Genomic DNA, 19,685 nt, shown 5'->3' on the forward strand with positions numbered 1-19,685 from the left:
TTTACTGTAAAGCCTTTGTTTTCTTTTACTGAAAACAGCTTATGTAGTTTACACTTTTTTTATTGTACACATAGATGTGTAGTGAAGCTCTTGGGTCACTTTGTATTCTGGAGACTTGATGCTGTTGTACTGGGGCGCGTAGTAGAAATGGTTAACCGCGGTGCTACCTGCTGAGCCTTGAAGTTGGGGGTCATTCTGAATATATTGTATGCAGGGACTCGGGGAAATACATCATTAAATCAGGGGTACTGGCATCCGTTTTGACAATAACAAAGTGCCCTATTGAGCAGAACTTCAGCTGCTGACAGTCAATCTGTTTTATCACCACAGCTTGGAGTTGTGGCTGAACACAAACCTCCGAGGTCCTGGAACTGCTGTTGGGACAGCAGGTGGTGTAGTGGTTAGGGCTGCTGCTTTAAAATCCCAAGGTCACAAGTTTTTCGCAGCCTCGAAACTTCTGCATCGCACCCACGTCTGCGCGGCGACGCTCGAGTCTGAAAGCGCTTGACCCAGTTTCTCTTCCCACTGATGCATTTTCTTCCCAGAGTTTCTAAACTGGTGGCAAGGACCCTTACAGCTCATATAAATGAATCTGCCATTCGTTCAAATGCAGGTATTTCTTTCCAGCCTCTGGTCTTTATTCTGCTTTCCAAGTGAGCAAAACTGCTCTTCCAACTCCAGATTGTGACATATCTTCCATATAGTACTTGTACATATTCATCTGTCATTTTTCAGGAGCCATGCATCATACTGGTGTCTCCTAGCTCCTGGGCTGTAGGCTTGGGTGTGTTTGCGTGGGTTTCTTCTGCGTGATGCATTCCCCCGCAGCCTAAAGACCTGTGTTTCAGGTGAACTGGTGACCCTAGTCTGCTCTTGGTGTGTGAATGTGTAAGGGAATGTGTGCGAGGGCACCGTGATGGACCGTGTCCCATCTAGGGTGTACCCTGCCTCACCGTCCGTGTTTCCAGGATAGGCTCAGGACCACGGTGACCCTGTGCCAGATGAGTGGTCAGTGATGATGGGTGGATGGATGTCTTTTCTGCATACTGCTGCTCACCCACCTACTTGCTGACAAAAAGGCACCCAGGATATTCCTGATGATGCTACTGGTGTGAGTCAGCAGTCACCTCTGCATATTTTATGTCACTTGCATTGTTTTTGCTTATTGTTTCTCTCGCAACTCGTACTGACCTCATTGAGCTTTGCTGCAGCCACCAGTCCTATGTGGCCTTGGCCTTTCCTTTGTGGTAAATTGCAGTAATTTGCAGTTCTTTCCCACCATTGTTTCTCAAGCTGTTGCAAACTATTTTTCGCATTTTTCATTTGGCTTAAAGCGGAGGGTTATGATGGGTTATAAATCAGATATGTGCGCCGGCCCTTGGCAGCTCATGGGTGGGGGGGGTGGTGTCTTTTATCCTCAGTCGGTTCCTCTGATCTCGGTCTGCAGCCCATTTTTAAAAAAGCGCCATGAATTCAGCACAGCAAAATTGAGAGTCTACAGACAGAGGATTTGTCAGCGATGCTTCGCTAGGTGGCAGACCGATCAAAGCGATGAGCATGAGGCTCACATTGCTCTCCCCACTGCTGTCATTTCTAACAGCCTCATTAGCTGTAGGTCAGTGATCAATTGGTGGTCAATTGATCAATTGCTGTTTAACACAGCACAGTAACTCTTGCTTTCTTCTTGCATACAGATAGCGAGGGTTGACACCATTCAGGCCAGCTGGACATCTGGACATCGAACGGGTTTGGGAGGCACTAGTAACAGGGGCTCTAAGGCTTGTCTCAGCTGCTCTTCGGCTCTGCAGCTGTATGTATGTCTTGTCAATGTATGACACTGAAGTGCTATATAAGACTGCACATTTTCCCATGACATGCAGTGTCCTCGTAAGGACGTGCCATTCCTGCGCTTAAAGCTCTTCGTAGCAGACTTCCAGATGATGGCAGTGTTGAGACAAGCTGAAAGTAAATGCGTTTTTCTCTTGCTTCTGGTTCCTTCGGTTCCTGATGAGACTGCTGGAAGCGCAAGTCTGATAAAATCCAAGGTGGAAATTTGCAGGCTAAATTAAATTTGGAACACCAAGTTGACTTTTCGGTTATATCAAAAACAAAGTTTCACACATTATGGCAAGGGCAACACGTGACGCAGTCAGCGGTGCTATGGGAAAAGCGAGATAAAACAGGCACACTACACAAAAAAAATGTTCTTTCTTTGGGAAATTTGCTGCATTTTAAACTGAAAGCATCTTTGTAAAATCCTGTTTTAATTGTTATGACGTTCATGGTTTTGCTGTCCCTTGGAAGATGCGCCTTAAGAAACTATATGCTGGAATTAGCCATGCTGTTTGATGGGCCTTGCGGTGGTGCAATGGAAGCGCGGATATCTCACACTCCCGGGCTGTGGAGTTAGTCGTAGACTTGAACCCTGTTCAGTCTGTGTGGAGTTTGCATGTTTTCCCTGTCTTTCCTTTGGGTGCTCTGGTTTCCTCCCACAGTCCAAATAAGTGTTTTATGTGAACTGATGACTCTAAATTACTCATTGTGTGTGTATGCCTGAGTGGCTGTGTGTGGCTATCCTGCAACAGATTGATGCCCCATCTAGAGTGTTCCCTATCCCTTCAGGGATAAGCTCCTTTTCACCATGACCCTACTTTACAACAAGTGGTTATAGGTAGTGAGTGAGAGTGTAAAGTCCAGACCTTCTTCACACTGACAGTGGATACACACTTTTGTGGATGCAGAGTGAGCTTTGTGAAGGATGAATAGTCCTGAGATGTTCATGGAGGTAGAATGTGAGGAATGCTTTTTGAAGGACTTGCCAACAGTTTGGTGTGATGCTGGCGAAAGGATCCGGATATGAATTCCAGTGTAAAGTTTGGGAGTGAGAAACATGAAGTACAAGCTGTAAGAATCACAAACACAGGTTGAGTTCCAGAAAAAGGGGAAAAACTGCGGGAGGGTGGAGATGTTGCTGCCGATTACTGTTTAAATGGGTTTTCGGGGCTCCCAGTACATGTAAACCATGACTGCACTTAAATCCTAAATGCTATGAGAAGCTCTTTATGCCCAGACATCATCTCTGTCCCACAACACTACATATAGCTCAACAGTTAATCTCAGCAGTAATGAGGGAACATCAGTTGGACCACGAGGTCTACGGCCCGATCAAAAGCAAAGCTACTTAGCAACATCATTGCTGGAGTATCGCTTCATGCTGTGCCTCAAGTCACTAATCTTTTGACAATAATAATTAGGATCACGTACAAAGATGCAAAACATACTCTGAAGCAAATCAGTTTGAGTGTTCCAGTTGTTCAGAATTCATTTTTTTGTAACTTGTACTGTTCTACATCTTCATAAGTTAAACATGAAGAAGACATTGATGTCATGCGTGAATATAGTAACCTTATAATGTGGCTTGTGTAAATTGTCAGATTCAGGATCACGTCAGATTTATTGAAGTTTTACTTACACGGTTTACATGAGCAGTAGAATGACAGTAGAAGCTGGTAAAATCCACAACTCTGTTTTGCAGATGAGCAAACTTGCTTATTTGCCAGTATAATAAAGCTAAAGGAACTGCAGGCCATGAGCACCAGCAGTCCCTGTAAACAGAGTGAGTAGGGTACAGTCAGATTCAACTATGGGCAATTAGTTCAGCACAAACACATGAGGTCAGCAGTGGAAATGCCAACAGCTTTGGGAGCGCAAAGGTTTCCTATGCCTGAAGAGGTATCGGGATTGGACCCTGACAGCGTGAAGGTGGACTGTTAACAAACAGGAGCACACGAGTGCGCTGCTCTTGGGGACCGACTATGGAGATCGCGTTCATTTATTTACACGTAACGTCTCCATGGCAACAGTGCCGTCGTACATGATATACTACAAAGTATTTATGTAAATATGCTTAATTTTGCATTCTAGTGTGTTTGGGGAGATAGTTATGATGTTGTGCTGTGAACAGCTCCCTCTTTATACCGCTCTTGACGCTATAACATTGTGGCCGATGGTGGACGGAGGCAGCACTGGACAACAGGTTCAACCAGCACAAAATGGGCTTTACTGAACAAACACAAAACCGAAACGGGGAACGTGGCCTCCTCAGGGAGAGCACAAAACAATAGCTAAAATGAACACAAAATAAACCAACAAAAGACAACACAAATTTGGCCCACAAGTATTTCTGACCTGAGCCCATTTCCAGGAGCCCTCCTCCTCCCAGTCCAGCTCCCCCAGAGAGTCCTCCTAGTCTCTTGAACGAGCTGCCTTAAATGTCCCGAAAGGAGACAATATTACACCATAATAAAGTCATGAGTGATAGAGGATGATAGAACGATATACAAAACTCATCAGAAAAGACAGTTCAATGAGATGAAGGGCTAGGAAAACAAAACTTAATGTCTGCACTGCATTTTCTCACTGTGCGATGATAACGTTTTTTAAAAGGTAATCTAGAGAATTCTTGGAATTTGTAAGAACTGATCATGTATCATGTATGGATATAGTTCGTAGTAGCAATACAGCGATGCTGGAAGATGCATTGTATTACTGTTCACCAGGGCTAATTGCTTATTGGAAGAGGGGTTATCATGGCTTCGATGTCCATTTCTGTTCCAAGATCCAGAGCATCTTTGTGTTTTTGTTGTGTGTTTTTTTTTTTTTTACTTTCTTTCTTTCAAGTTAGAATTTGTCAAGAATTAACTAGTTTTAAAGCTGAGGATTTGGCTCTTGCGTCTGTGGGAGGAAACCTATGCAAACACTACACAGTCAGGGATCAAACCCATGTCCAAACCCGCATTCCAGATGCTGTAAGGAACCCACACTACCTGCTGTGCCACTTTTCTGATTATATTTCTCAAATCTCGTCATATGTGATTTGCACATATTTCATTCTTGCAAGGCAGACATTATAATCGGTCATTCTCTTGTTTTGTGTTATGACATCAACAAGTATTTATGTTCATTGTAACAGTTTTATTGATTAATTTGACATATGCCTGCCATAATGGAGTGTCAAAATACACATTTTGTGTTATGCACGTATGTATCTATTTATCCCTTTAGCTCGTGTGTTTGTCTAAGGCTTTTTTTAAAATGTTACATAGTCAGATTTTACACTGAGTTACCTGTTTGAACAGCAGGGTATTCTTGTGGGTATCCATGTGGTTCAGGTACCTTGATGAAGGGTGCTCTTTCAGGAGGAGGATTCGAACCAGGAACCTTCAAAGTATAAGGTGACATCACACTAATATTGAGCAATGCTACAAATAGTTGAAAATTGTACCTTTTGGATTAGCTTATGCTTGTGATGGTAAACCGTATGGGCTTTTTATAAAGTGTTCCTAATCCTTTGTTCATTCAGCACTTTAAATTTTTAATACTGTTTGGTCTGTGAATGAAAAAGGCCTGAACTGTTAGGAAGATACAGCTCTATGGCATAAAGACACAAGCACATGTGTACAGTGTGGTGGGAGGGAGAGTAAAGACCATCATTGAAAGGGGAGATTTACCTTATGGTCCAGTATTTAAATCAAAGGGAATTAACATAATCATCCAGGGACCTTCTACACCAGACCATAAATTTAATTAGCCTCTGTTGTCTATTGATTCCTCTCATTTCTTGTGTGTTAGGTGTGAAAAATCCCTTGCCAGGGCGACAGTGTAATGTGTCTTTTGCTGCCGCAGGCAAGATTGGTCATACTCCTGCGGCCAGAAAATTGGCTGTTGACAATTACTTCTTGAATTCCCGACTTCTGGGCCTGTGTTTTGAAAGAGGTGATAATTTCTCGTTTTTCTCTTGTTCCGTATATTGTGTAAGGAATTAAACGAGGATGTTTTCTTGGCCTCATAATATTCCCCTCGAATATCCCAGAGCAGAAGTATAAGATTGAACAACTAATGTACCAACTGTTATGTTCTCATTATATGGAACAGTTGGGAAGATGGTCACAAAAAACTATAGTCATTCTTCCACAGAAGTGTGTTTGCTTTGCGTAGCAGCAGGAGATTTTAAGACTAGTCATGCAGAATCCCTGCTTCTGAAATTAACTTTCATGCTGATGTTGCACCTCTAAGGTTTCTATCTGGTTTTACCAATGGGAGTTCAACCATCTACATATTCAGCTGATGCTTTGCTCCCAAGTGACTGACAGTGTTAATTTGCTTAGTTATTTACCCATTTATACAGGTGGGCAATTTTACCACTACAGTTATAGGGTAAGTACCTTGCTCAAGGGTACCACCGCTGCAGTTGAGATTCTGACCTGCAGCCTTTGGGTCCGAAGGCAGTAGCTGTAACCACTACTGTACCAGGTGATCATCTGAAATTTCACTGTTTAAAGGTGAATGGTTGAAGCTGAATAACCTAATACCTCAAATGTGAACAAAGCCACATAATCATATGCCAGTAGTGACCCAGAAGTTGGAGAATTTTCTCATAAACTGCCATTTTTACTGCAGGGGGCACGGTGGTGCAGTGGGTTGGACCAGGTCCTGCTCTCCAGTGGGTCTGGGGGTTCGGGTCCCGCTTGGGGTGCCTTGCGACGGACTGGCGTCCCGTCCTGGGTGTGTCCCCTTCCCCCTCCGGCCTTACGCCCTGAGTTGCCGGGTAGGCTCCGGTTCCCCGCGACCTCATATGGGACAAGCGGTTCAGAAAATGTGTGTGTGCCATTTTTACTGTTTTGTTAGGAAAATGCAGGGATATTTATTGTGTTTGCACTTACAGTTCTCAAGTACTTGCTTGGTCTCCTTCACACCAACAGGGACTGCATTTGATCTTAACTCATTGCCACTCCAGCGAGAAAAGCCCTATAACTGTATAAAAATGAACAGATGCTGAAATCGGAAAGGCTGACACCTGTCACTTTGTCTGTTGCAAATGTGAATGCTGGTAAACTCACCAGACATTGTGTAAACCTCTAAAAGTTTATAGAAATGCTTTGTTGAGTCTTCTGACATAACATATAGCCATAGGGGGATCGTGAAGCATAGTGGTAGGAGCTGCCACCTTTCACTCAAAGGACCCAGGTTTGAATCCCACCTTCTGCTGTAGTACCTTGAGCTCTAAATTGATATAGCAAAAAAAATACCCAGTAGTTGAAAAGGGTAAATCATTGTAAGTATGTGTGGAGTTTGCATGTTCTCCTTGTGTCTGCGTGGGTTTCCTCCGGGTGCTCCAGTTTCCTCCCATAGTCCAAAGACATGCTGTTCAGGTTCCTCCATAGTGTGTGAGTGATACAGAGAGAGTGTGTGTGTTCTGCTGATGTATGGATGAGTGACCCAGTGTAAGTAGTGTATCCAGCAGTGTAAGTCACCTTGGTGAACAAGGTGTGTGGGCTCATAACACTGCATAGAGTTCATTGGAAGTCGCTTCGGAGAAAAGTGTCTGCTAAATCAATAAATGTAAATGTAAGTAGCATAATGTTGTAAAGTGCCTTGGAGGAAAACACCAGTTCAATAAATAGTCATCTTTTCTGAATTCTGAAGGTTCTCTCTTCTCGTTTTCCATCAAGTTCATATTTATTACGGCCCATTTTTCAGTTATAGCGGAGACCAACATTGAGGGGAACCACAACAATAATAGACAATAGAAATCCTGATGGACTTCATTTGTGATGAACAGTATTGGCCCGATTTTACGCCTGGAGTCAGCAGCTTTAGTCTGGGCTGGGTGGGGCTGTTTCAGTGCATCCATTAATAACATTTTTGGGCAATGACAATGATGAAGTAGATGAGACATTGACATCAGTGCTATATGGAATTAATAGCTATAGTTATGAATGTTTAACAGCCCTTTTTTCTGTCATGTTGCATTGAATTTCTGATTGAATTTCTCATTCGGAATTTGTGCTGCTTCTTTGTTTTGTGAGTGCTCAGCTGCTGACTCATAGATTACCTGCCATGGTAACAAGCTATTGATAACGTGAAATGTTTACACTTTTAATTGTAATTTATCACAATCAGTGAAATGTGCCTGGTCCGTCACAATCTAATGGATATAAATGAGAAAAGGTACGAGTTTGGCTGTGTGGAGCTGTTTGGAGGTGACTTTGTGCCCAGTATAGCAGTTTATGTGAGTTTAAACCAGTGTATTATGGCTAAGGCTGTGCTAAATCACACTAGGCTGATTGGTGCTAATGGACCTTCTTTGACGCGCAGCTCCAGTTCCTCCAGCTATGCAAAAACCAATTTAAGACCGACTATGAAAAATTCAGTTAAACTGGAACCAGATCCATTGTGTACCTCCTGTATGTTCTCAGCCTCTTCGGAGAAAGAGCGTTTTCACCGTTCTTTGAAGTCTTGTTGAACAGGTTTGACGCAAATGTGTTGGGGCAAATGTTTTCTCTTGGTACCTGGGAAAAAGGCCTTGGAAATGAATAATGAGGTGCATATCAGAACCACCCTCTGCGGTTGAAGTGGGAACTAAAGATACAGGCTGATTCCTGAATGGCCCAAGCAACGAAGCCCCCCTTGCTGAGTGAAACCGGAGCTCTCGTATAGTTCACCTGCAGCTATCTACACTTCGTCCAGGGTGTTTCACCTGGCTTTTGCGTTCATTTCTCCTAAAAAGCTGTCAGTCTCTAGCAGAATGCTGGTTACCTGCTGAGACCCCGACCCCACCCCACCCATGTTCCCTCTGCTCCCTCCGCTCCATGGTGCAGTGCGACTCGTGTTGTGTTAAAAAAAGTAATTGGCTTGGCAGAGAGCGCATTGGATCAGTGAACACTCTGCCTTCAAGGCATCTGTTCTGGCTTGCAGACTTTGGTACAGAATTGGAAATGAATGAACTGGGGTGAAATATTGAGGGAAAGAAATACAACTTTGCCAAAAGTCAAAAGGGCCTGTAGTAATGTACAGCGATGGCAACGATACAACTTGTTTGTTTTCCTTTCAGCCAGATGCGAGGGTATTCTTGTTCCTGGTGTATTCACTTCAGAAAACAGCCTGAGCTGTGTGAGCTACATATTGCATGAACTACATACGTGTTTCCTTTTAGAACCTTGAATACGTACTTGTCACGCGCAAGACACCCGCACCTGCCTCTCATCAAGAAACGTCATCTCGAGCAACCACAAGTCCCCTGTACTTCGCATTCCTGATTCTCTTCTGTTCTCGATTTCCTGGCATCCGACCCTCGCTGTTCCTTCTCGACTACATCCCTCGTCTCATCCTACGAAACCCTGTTCGCTCATGGCCTGACCCACGCCCGTTTTCGCCTGCCCCTTTGGATTTGTTGTTAATAAAAGAACCCGCGATTGTGTCTAACTTTCCAACGTCCCGGCTTCCCTTCTTCTGGCATGACAGTGCTAAGGCTGTAACTGAGGACCTGACCGTGGAAAAATTTCTCCATTTGGATAAGGTCAAAAGTGCACCTCTAAAATACACCCAAGTAATGAAATATATCATAGAGTGCAATTAGAAATTGGACATAGTGTAGTATTTAAATGCTTGCTGTATTATCGAACTGTGCAGTACCCTATATCATATGCATTTCTATATCGTCCCTTTACGTTAAAATCATTCTGTAATCGGTAAAAGTAAAAATATGAAGATTGCAGCTAACTATTGTTTACCAGTAAATACAGCTCAGGTCCATTTTTGTAATTTTAGGACTTCTTCTGAAGATGACAATATCCGAAAAGAGACCGAGTGGTTGATTTGATTCTCCCCCCCCCACCCAGGTTCATATGAGAGATGTCTTGGCCTCTTTCACATTGTCATGTCCCCATTTCCTAGCCCTTCCCATGCACTCTGTGCTTTTGGTCTCATAAGAAACAGTTTTCATCCTGTTTTCAGCTAAATTACATGCCTTAATATGCTGAGCAGTATCTTACATAGACATGTATAAACTTTGCCACTATGCAGGTATCTAATTTTTTTCAATTTGTCTTTAACGTATATTTAAGTCGCACATTTTTGTAATTTGTCTTACGCTTTCCTTTCTGAAGCTAAGAGGGAATTATGTGGCTTTAAGTTTCCATTTGTGTGCTCTTTTTCAGGTAGGGTTTAATAGCCTGAAGATTTTGAAAATAAAACATTGCACTAATGACTGTAGTGCTCAAGTGCACTTTGTTTTTCTCCTCCATGTGAGGTGTGCAATTTAGGCTCCTCGTAAAACAAGTACGCAATTTATAAAAACGTCAAGGCTTTGCTTAATAACTCCACAATATGTAGTACTTGTAGTAAAAATGATAGTTTGTGGAAAATTAAATTCCTTTCTGAGAAAAGTAATAAGTAAAAATAGATATTGTTCATAGCATGTTGCTAATATAGCACAGGTGCTTAGGACCATGTGGGTTTTAATAGCAGAAACGGAGTTGGCTGAAATGTAAACACAGTTTTACATGATGTCAATTGTAATGTCAAAGGTGAAATCTTTGCCCTGTACGTAGGATAGGCACACGTGTTTCCGTGAGCAGTTAAGGATTTCTTTAATTGGTTCTGTTTACAGGCAGTCTCTGGGTTGGGTTATGAACGTCCAACTTACATACAACCCATAGTTACGAACCACCCCCCTGTAAAGGCTACTATATTAAAAATTCAAGTTACACACAACAGTTCGTCATAACAAACAGGCGCTACTTTGCAAAGCGCATCAAAACATTGCACATCTACAACGGTTTGTGGGCGGGGCATGTGAGCCGAGGTAAGACAAAGACTTTCTTTTCAGTCGGGCCACATTACTGTTAACAGTGACTCTTGCGTTACTGTATTTAGCTTTAATTTTTTTTGTTTTTACTCTCGTAACCATGGCACCAAAGCGTAAATGTGATGCAAGTGATGGTGCTGCATCCAATAAATGCAAAACGATCACGATTAAAAGTAAAGTGGAATTAATGAAGCAATCGGAAAATTGTGAAATGCCAAGGAACATTGGAAAAGAGAACATTAAAAATTTTAAATATTTTTTTTATACTCACGCATACACTTTCTCTCTCTCTCTTATGAATACTGTAGTTACATGTACTATTATTGTCATTATCATTACATTGCATTATTTTATTACTGTATTAAAGATGTGTTAGTGTATCAAAGTGTTTAATGTCTTTTATGCATAGAAAAGTACACTATATGCTGTATACTAAGACAAACATTTGACTAACTGACATTAGACACGAACCGTACCCAACTGCTCCAACTTGCGCACAAATTCGACTTAAAGACAGACTTATGAATGGAACGCGTTTGTAATCTGGGGACTGCCCGTATATCATTTTTTTTCAGTAAATGGGTTGTACCACAGTCATGCACAGAAGCTTGTTTTCCTCAGGTTTGGTTAAAGCTAATGAAAGTTTCTTGTCGGTACAGAACTCCCTCACCACACGTTAATGGAATGAATCCGGCTGTTCTCCTGATATTTTCTGACCGAAGGCTCATCCTGTACTGGTGTGAGTGACCGTTGCCGCGGACAGATGGCAGAAGGTAGTCCAGCCATTCTGTGAAGCCCCAGGGACGCAGATGGAGCCCTGACATGTACCTGCCAGGCCCACGCACCTCCACCTTCCAGTGTTGCTTGCTGTTGAGGGCTGGGAATGAAGAAGCTGTCCCTGAGGCTAAAGGCATAAAATGAGCTGCGAGCTGTCTCCATGGCAACCAGCGTGGGGCAGTGTGGTATCTCACGCTTAACTTTTTTTTTTTTATTTCATTGATGCTGGTGTGTGGGGAGGAGGGGTTCTCTTCCTCATTTTCATTTTAATTAAGTTCCCAATTGAAATACTTTGACAAAGTATGGAAATAGGAATAAAATGAACCTGTGAAGCTCATTAGTTTTTATCTCTGTGGTGTGGCTGCAAGTGAACGTTTGCTCTACAGTCTTATCGCGGTTTGCTGCTCGCAGAGCTGGATCTAATGATCAGGGTAATTGGTGGAGCCTGTAGCATCGGCAAAGGAGGGAGCCGCCTCTTCACTTAAAAGTCACGCTCACAATTGTCGAACACCCAAACACTGGGAGGATGCACAGGCCTGTGAGCGCTCAGCACGATGGAGATTATTTTGGTTCAAACGGGGCAAAAAAATCCCCGATTTTGAGGTTCAGAGGAGCTCATGTTTGATGGAAGATCGCTCAGACGGATGCGACTGTCCAAGGGATCTGAGACTGCAGACAGACCGTCTGGGTATTTGTTCCCTTTCATCATTTACACCCCTTCAAAAATTTCACCGTGTTTTCTGATGGGAGGGAGGGAGAGAGAGAAACAAAAAGAGTGAGTGAACAAGCGAGCGAGTAACTTCACAACATGAAGAGAGGACTGGAGCATGACCTCCATGAAAAAACATGGTTGTGTATACTGTGTTAATTTGAATTTTGATAGAATGCGTGCGCAATAGTCTGAAATTGAATTGAGCAAGTTGTACGCCTTGCTGAAAACAGTACTGATAGGGAAATTGAGTTTCAGGCACTTACTGTGATACAAGTCGGGTCTTTGAAAGACTTATCTTGCAAAAGAAAAGTAAAAACAAGGCAATTCAATTCCAACTTTTTCAGATAGCACATCTTGGGATTTGCTTTTTAGTTCCTGGGTTCAGTGAATAGTTAACCTAGCATAAAAATATGTGCTCTTTGTTTTCCAGTCTAAGAAACCTTTTTATTCAACAAAAAGAGATTTCTTCATTTTACTCTTTATTGTGTTAAACTTTTGATTGTCTTTGGGGAATGAAGGTTGTTTGTGGTTAAATAGCTGTACTTCTGATGGAAAAGGATTCGAATTTCAGACATAAAGCGCTTTCCAAGTTGTTGTTTGGCACTATTAAAATGTTTCCAGAAAGTTTCCAATTGCATAAATTGATTTAAATATTTGCAGACTTCATAATGGCAAGTCTGCATTAAAATATTCCGTATTTCTTAAAGGGGAAAAAATTATACATTTTCTCACAGGAGTTGAAACTCACAACTTAATGGTTAGGTTTTAAATCACAGAAGCTTACAGCTACTTGGATCGTGACTTGGACATTTTAGTCACTTTTTCATGCGTGCGTTGAGAGGGGAATAAATGGTGTTGGCATAGTCACTGAATTCTGAGAAAATAACGCAGTCATAACGATCCAAGGCACTTAATGAAGTCATGGGACATTGACATATGCCATATATCTCCAGAAGTAAAAGCCCCCTGCATGGGGCTTAGTGCTGCTCCTCTCATTAATTATTTGATTTTCAGAGGTTCTGCATGAAAGTATTTAATGCCTCCCCCTGCACAGATTGTGTCTGCAACACCCTGTTCTCATTGTGTATCACTTCTCCTGTACAGGTGCTCTTAGTAACAATATTAGTAGTGACCAGTGATCCATCTATCCACTCACCTCTTCATAAGGTGCTGCTTTTACTTTTCAGGATTAGCAGATCTCTCTAAGGAACCAGTCAGGACCCATATAATGACCTGGTCAGTCTCTTCCAATTGATTTTTTTTTTAATTTTTTTGAATGAGAGCTAATGTTGCACCTGTGTTTTTCGTACTGTCGGTCTTGATGCTACTATCCTTTGGTTACTTAAGAATCACACATCTGCAGTTACGTGTCTTTCTCATAATGTAATGTACAAATTGAATCTTTTATGAGATGAGATGTACGTCGCTTTGGAGAAAAGCATCTGCTAAATGAATAAATGCAAATGTACTTATTCTAAGACTGTGGCCAGTAGGATAGAGGTTTACATCTAGATTTATTTATTGAGCTGACACTTTTCTTCAAAGCAACTTCAAGTGTTAATCTTCCTACAGTTATTTACCCATTTATATAGCTGGGTAATGTTTTACTAGAGCAATTTAGGATAAGTACCTTGCATAAAGGTCCTACAGCCAGAGGTGGGATGCGAACCTTTGACCTTTGGGTCCAATGGCAGCAGCTCCAACCACTATGATACCAACTGTCCTTATAGGGGGAGTGAAGAAAGTAAAGAGTGGGGGGGAAAAAGTCTTTGTCGTGGCCTTAAAGGAGGTTTTACGGATGCATTGGGTGCGTTACGTTCTCAGCTTTCATTTGCTTTGTCTTGCTTTCTTCTATTATATGTGTGTTTGTACAACTTCAGCTAATCCAAATGGATGCTTATGGGAATTATTACAAGTATGTGCCATGGCTGCCTATACAGACTGATTGTGGGAAAGAATTTGAGTCAGCAAACCAGCAGTCATTCCTGGAGAACTTGGTGTGAGTTCAAACACTCACAACACAAGCGCTTTCGTCTTAAATGTGACCAATTGAGGGTGACTTTTCCTGCTGCTGCCAAGGAATAGTGTTACATCTCTTTTGTGTTTCACATGTGCGTGGGAAATCGGCATTGATCAATTCACGAAGGCCCAGATGAACCAGTATCAATGGGAGGCCCACAGAGCGGTTCTGCTTGGCACGAACTTGGTCATATGCATCTTTTAAATGAAAATTCCACGGATTAATGTGACTCTCGCTGCTGGCACAAGACTTGTGTTGATTAGAGATTCTGGTCTCCAGGCTTCGTGGAGGACATTTCCGGCCCATGTTCTTTATAAACCAAAACAGGGCTGAGTACAATAGGAACCACATGTCTGAACCAGGCCCAAGGGAGTTTCCTGACAGGCTGGGAAAAATGCAGCAGATGGATTAATACGCAGGGAAACTCCAGGCCCTCCGTTCTGTTTGTTTTGGAAACCTAGAGAGAGACAGTCTTATGAATTCCTGCACTCTTCCACCCTTTTCCACTTTCTCCCACGGAAACACAGTCACCCATGCCACCCCCAAGCTTCCCCAGCTCTTGTCCCCCCAGGGCTAATTTTCCTTTCCTCTTCGCCTTCAGAAGCAGCAGTTGAGGATGTTAGTATCTGTAAGACAGCAGCTGACAGAATGATCCTTTCTCATCGTTCATTGTTTGTTTTTGTGGCGTTTAGGGGTTTTTTTTTTTTTTTTTTTGTGTGTCCTTTCAGTACATTGAATTATGTGTCGGTATTGTGATCATTTCACTGAGAAGGGTGGAGCTGTATATTTGTAAGTGTCTTTAAGTGGATTAAATTCAGTGAAGGGGAAAAATCTGTATGACAGCAATCCTTTCCATGTACTCACATTTACAGTTAAGTTACCGACGTTCCCTGCTTAGAAAGGCAATGCTATCCATTGAAGGAAAAGGGGTAAATTAAGCGGTTCTCACAAGCTACTTTTTTCCTTCCAGGACACTGTCATGTGGAGATAGGTGCTCTACTGTACCCTGTAGGTAATGGACTGCAGGTGTACAGAGCACATATATTACTTCCATAACAACTATGCTCTGTTTAATATTCAGCACTGAAATATTAAAGTAGTTCTTTCTAAATCTAGGCTTTTCAAAAATGTGTGTTTCTGAGAGGCCTGCTCGGTTTCCCTCTAAAATAACAATCAGCAGTAGTGTCAGTAAGTCTGCAAATCTTTGAATTGCAAATGTATTTCAAAAAGTGTATTTGCAAATCAGGTCAGAATTAAATTGTGTTATTAAACGGAAACCAAAGTCTGGCTAGATGGAATACATATCTGCGTACATCTGCGTTGTGAGAAGCATCGTAATTAGAATTACAATAGCATTTTCATTCATAATCTCAAAGAATTTCCTGTTTTCCTTTATTCCTTTGTTATGAAAGTCTGAGCTTTTATTACAGCATCAGTACGATTCATAATGTGAGTCATTATTTTTCTTTAAGTTCTGTAATTTAAGGCCAGTATTATCTTTTTTAATGCAAGTTGTATAATCAGAAAATCTTTATCATGTTACTTTTATTCTGACCTCCATGATCCAGCATCCATTCAACCATTTCTGCTGCTGTTTCAAGCGAGAGATTCCGAAATCTTGAAAGAAACAGGGGCCTTTTCTGTAGATCAGCAATCTTTCTGTCGCTTCAGGTGAAAAAAGTCAACTAGAGGAGTCACTTAATCGATGACTTTTGGTGCATCAGAAGAATTTTTGTAATAAATTCAAGAACATATACGATATGGTTGTACTCTGGGTCTCTGAAGATACTATGGTTTTGACTTTACCAACGCTTGTGTTGTTTTGACTGAAGGAAAACCACTTCTTTTGTAAATCCTAATTGTATTCTGTGAAATTTAGTTATCGTGACTTCCCTTGAATCCAAGGCATGCCTGTTGTCTCTCTTTCTGAATAATCCTTCATGGAAAAGGCTTTAATGGAAGTCAAAACTCTTGAAAGTTTTTATAGTCTTTTCTGTAACAAAAACTGTCTGGTACCCCGAAGTATTTTTCCTTTGTGCTTCTTTAAGTTGTTTCCTTTTTTCTTTGGTATTTTTCCTTTAGTTGCTTAATTTGTGGTTTTAAGTCATTCGTCTTTTTTGTCTTTCTGTACTTTGCCAGTAAATCCTTTCAAAATGTCCAGTATGTCAGTTTAAGACAGAAACTGCATGTATTAGGAAGAAATATCGCCAAGGGCATGATATAAATGAAACATTTCCCTTCATGAAGCATTTCTCTTTGCTCCTTCTGTGAAACAATTACATGAACAAATTAACCGCAGAATCCAGTCTTAATAGCTGTGTTTCATTTTTCAAAACATGATGCCTGCTTTGTGGCTTGTAGTATTGAGCTGTGTTTAGGAGACATAGAAAGAAAACACTTTTTAATTACTACAGTTTCCAGCAGGTATTCATAAATTCATTTAAAATGGAAAGAGAGCAAACAAGTTTTTGCTGAACATTACTTTAAATATTCATTTCTCTGTTTTCTATTTAACTCTGTGTGTGCTGTCAGACTTGTCATGAAAGAAATGCTCCAAGACATATCTCTAAAATTTACAGTCCAAAAGATTGTGTGTGTGTGTTACTTACGATGCCCAGGAAGGGTCGGAAGCCACTGTACTTGGACCCCAAGAAGTTTGTTGTTCTCCCTCTTTCTTACCTGAAAGTTTTTTTTTTTTTTTTTCCTCTCCTCACCTACCAGCTGCCTTATTTACCTACTCTTCTATAGCATAATAGCTGCTGTTATATGTTTTAATAGGACTATTCTTGCTCAGTTGTTCAGCATTTTGCATCACTCTGAGGAGCATTCTATAAAAATAAACCAAAATTGAATTTCAAATTACTGACAGTGAGCTGCTTTTTCTTCATAAGTGCTTTATTTTGGCCCGTCCTGGGTGTGTCCCCTCCCCCTCCGGCCTTACGCCCTGTGTTGCCGGGTAGGCTCCGGTTCCCCGTGACCCCGTATGGGACAAGCGGTTCTGAAAATGTGTGTGTGTGTGTGTGTGTGTGTGTGCTTTATTTTGGAATGTTTTTATATCATGTTTCTTTTTTTTTTCCCCCTACATGTTAACCAATGGGATAAAGCATCAGATTTTCATTTTGCACAAGAAACTATTATAGATTGCATTGACAGTGTTTTTGCCTGTTAAAAAGACTGCTTGGAAATATGTTCTTAAGATTTTGTTTAAACAGTCAGACTTAAACGGTACACAGAGCTGCTGACCTGCAAAGGTGAAAAAACTTAAGCTGACAACACTTGAAATAAATGACAACATTTTCTATCTCCTGAGTGCAGACGTTCTGTAGCACTTCAAGTACACGAAGCACAGAACTATCTTCAATCAAACATGGTAACAAACTTGTCCAGAGGAAAAACTGCAGTTTTTTTTTTTTTTTTTTTTTTCTGTTGCATTGAAAGCAGTGTTTCACAGTTTTATGGTAGAAGGAAATGGGACTCATAAGACAACCTCCTTGGACGTGACAGTGTATTCCTGCATTTGTATCAGAATTCACTGAGGTAGTGCCTGCTTTATATTGTTTTATAGATAATGTTGTTGCTACTGAAAAGTGATATACGTGTGGTTTTTATTTTATATGGTGCTGCTGGGGACTTGAGTGCGGTGTATGTATGGTTTGCCTATCTCCATCTGCAAAGCAAGATCATATCAATGTAAATTAAGAGGTTAATAGATTTAAATTAAGAAAATGAATACATGTGGTCCTCGATTTACGATGGTTCGAATTACAATTTTTTGACTTTATGATGGTGAGCTGGCAATGGACATTCAGTAGAAACCGTACTTCTAAATTTGAATTTCGATTTTTCCTTTTCTTTTCTCTCTTCTCCCAGGCAAACGACATGCGGAGCGCTACTCTCTCGCGATGCTGGGCAGCGGCAGCGAGCTGCATCTCCCAGTCTGTCATGTGGTTGTTTTATGCATCCGTACTTGTCACAGAAATGCTCATCTGTGTCTCCTGCTACTGGTGGGAAGAAGAAGAGGAGGGCAGTTAGTCCTGAGGAGAAACTTGACATAATTGCCCAGCATGAAGGCGGCAACCCCGTAATGGCCATCGCACGTATGCCAGGCTATGATGTTTGGTAGGTTAGGTGTATTTAATGCATTTTTGACTCATGATGGGTTTCGCGGAATGTAACCCAATCGTAAATCGGGAACCACCTATATAAATATATACACACACAGACTTTTTTTTTTTTTTTTTTAACATAGATTTGTTCATTTCCATTAAAATCTGCACCTGGAATCTTATTCAAAGGCATCATCTGACTTATAGACTGAGTCACTTGTGACCACTGAGCCACTGCACAATTTTGAGGTGGAACCAAATGGATGTTTGGGCGTATTATTATTGGAGTTGATGCTTCACTTGGTGACTGGCGGAGGGTGCATTTGATTGCAGCAGGTGCTATTGCAGTTAACAAGCAGAGGTTACGGATGACCCCCCCCCCCCTTTGAATGATGGCTGCAGTCCATTTGCACGTCGAAGAGTAGCTGCAGTGAATGCATACGGCTCTGTCGGAGGTTATTATTCTGCAGAAAGAAAGAGTGACAAGGACTCTTTGCAGCATCACTATAATTCCACATTCCCTACAGCTGTAGCAGCACCATCAAGAACCTCATCAATCCAAAACTGGCCTGTGTGTGTTTTTTTTTTTTTTTTTTTTTTTTTTTTAAATAATTAAATCACAGTTGTGTTACACGGACATTGTCATTTTCTTTTTTGTATATCTTAATTTTACTCCATTTTTCACTTCCAGCAGTGGTTGCTGTTTTTATAGTGAGAATATGGTGTTCTTGTTTTAAAGCAGACGATTTCCACTGACTCGGTAATTGATTGAAAGCCAGGGGTCAGGCCTTTTTGCTGCGGTTTGAAAACAAATGCGCGGAAAATGGCATGGACGGATTTGAGATTTTTCATGGCGGTAATAGGTTTACAGTAATTACTGCACCCTCGGCTGTGAAGGAGCAAAGTGAAGGAGGATTAATGATAAATGGAGGCCAGTTCAGGGAGTGCTGTTGTGGGGACTGGGGAGCTGGCTGAATGCTAATGATGCAGATTAGCCAGAGGAAACTTGCAGGGTTAGTTTGGGTGCAGAGGCTTTTTGTGCTCTGGACTCTTGGAGTCCTGCTCGGACCCTGGGAGAACTAATGACAGTGGAAGGGCTTTGGACTGCCCTAGATCTAGAGTTCTAGATCTGTCAAATCTGTCACAGTTTGAATGTGTGTAAAGCTGATGTCCTGAATGTGGAAAGTCAAACAGAATAGTCAAGTGACATCTAAGTCGTGTTGATTATTATGCTGTTTCACACACACACACACACACACACATTTTCAGAACCGCTTGTCCCATACAGGGTCGCGGGGAACCGGAGCCAACCCGGCAACACAGGGCGCAAGGCCGGAGGAGGAGGGGACACACCCAGGACGGGACGCCAGTCCGTCGCAAGGTACCCCAAGCGGGACTCGAACCCCAGACCCACCAGAGAGC

General features: G+C 41.7%; 1 protein-coding gene across 2 annotated transcripts in view; it reads left to right on the forward strand.

Annotated features, from left to right (window-relative positions):
* Positions 1–19,685, forward strand: part of kaznb (kazrin, periplakin interacting protein b) — a 162,749-nt gene that overhangs the window by 19,188 nt on the left and 123,876 nt on the right. The window contains exon 1 of one of the 2 annotated variants that reach the window (XM_018725250.2): positions 18,256–18,276. The exons of the other annotated variant lie outside the window; for it this stretch is intronic. Within the exon in view, the coding sequence (XP_018580766.1) occupies positions 18,267–18,276 (10 nt within the window). The 5' untranslated portion in view covers positions 18,256–18,266. Of the gene's footprint in view, positions 1–18,255; positions 18,277–19,685 lie in introns of those variants that run through there. 2 annotated transcript variants of the gene reach the window in all.

Source organism: Scleropages formosus, chromosome 22, assembly GCF_900964775.1.
Source record: "Scleropages formosus chromosome 22, fSclFor1.1, whole genome shotgun sequence".
Classification (NCBI taxonomy): Eukaryota; Metazoa; Chordata; class Actinopteri; order Osteoglossiformes; family Osteoglossidae; genus Scleropages; species Scleropages formosus.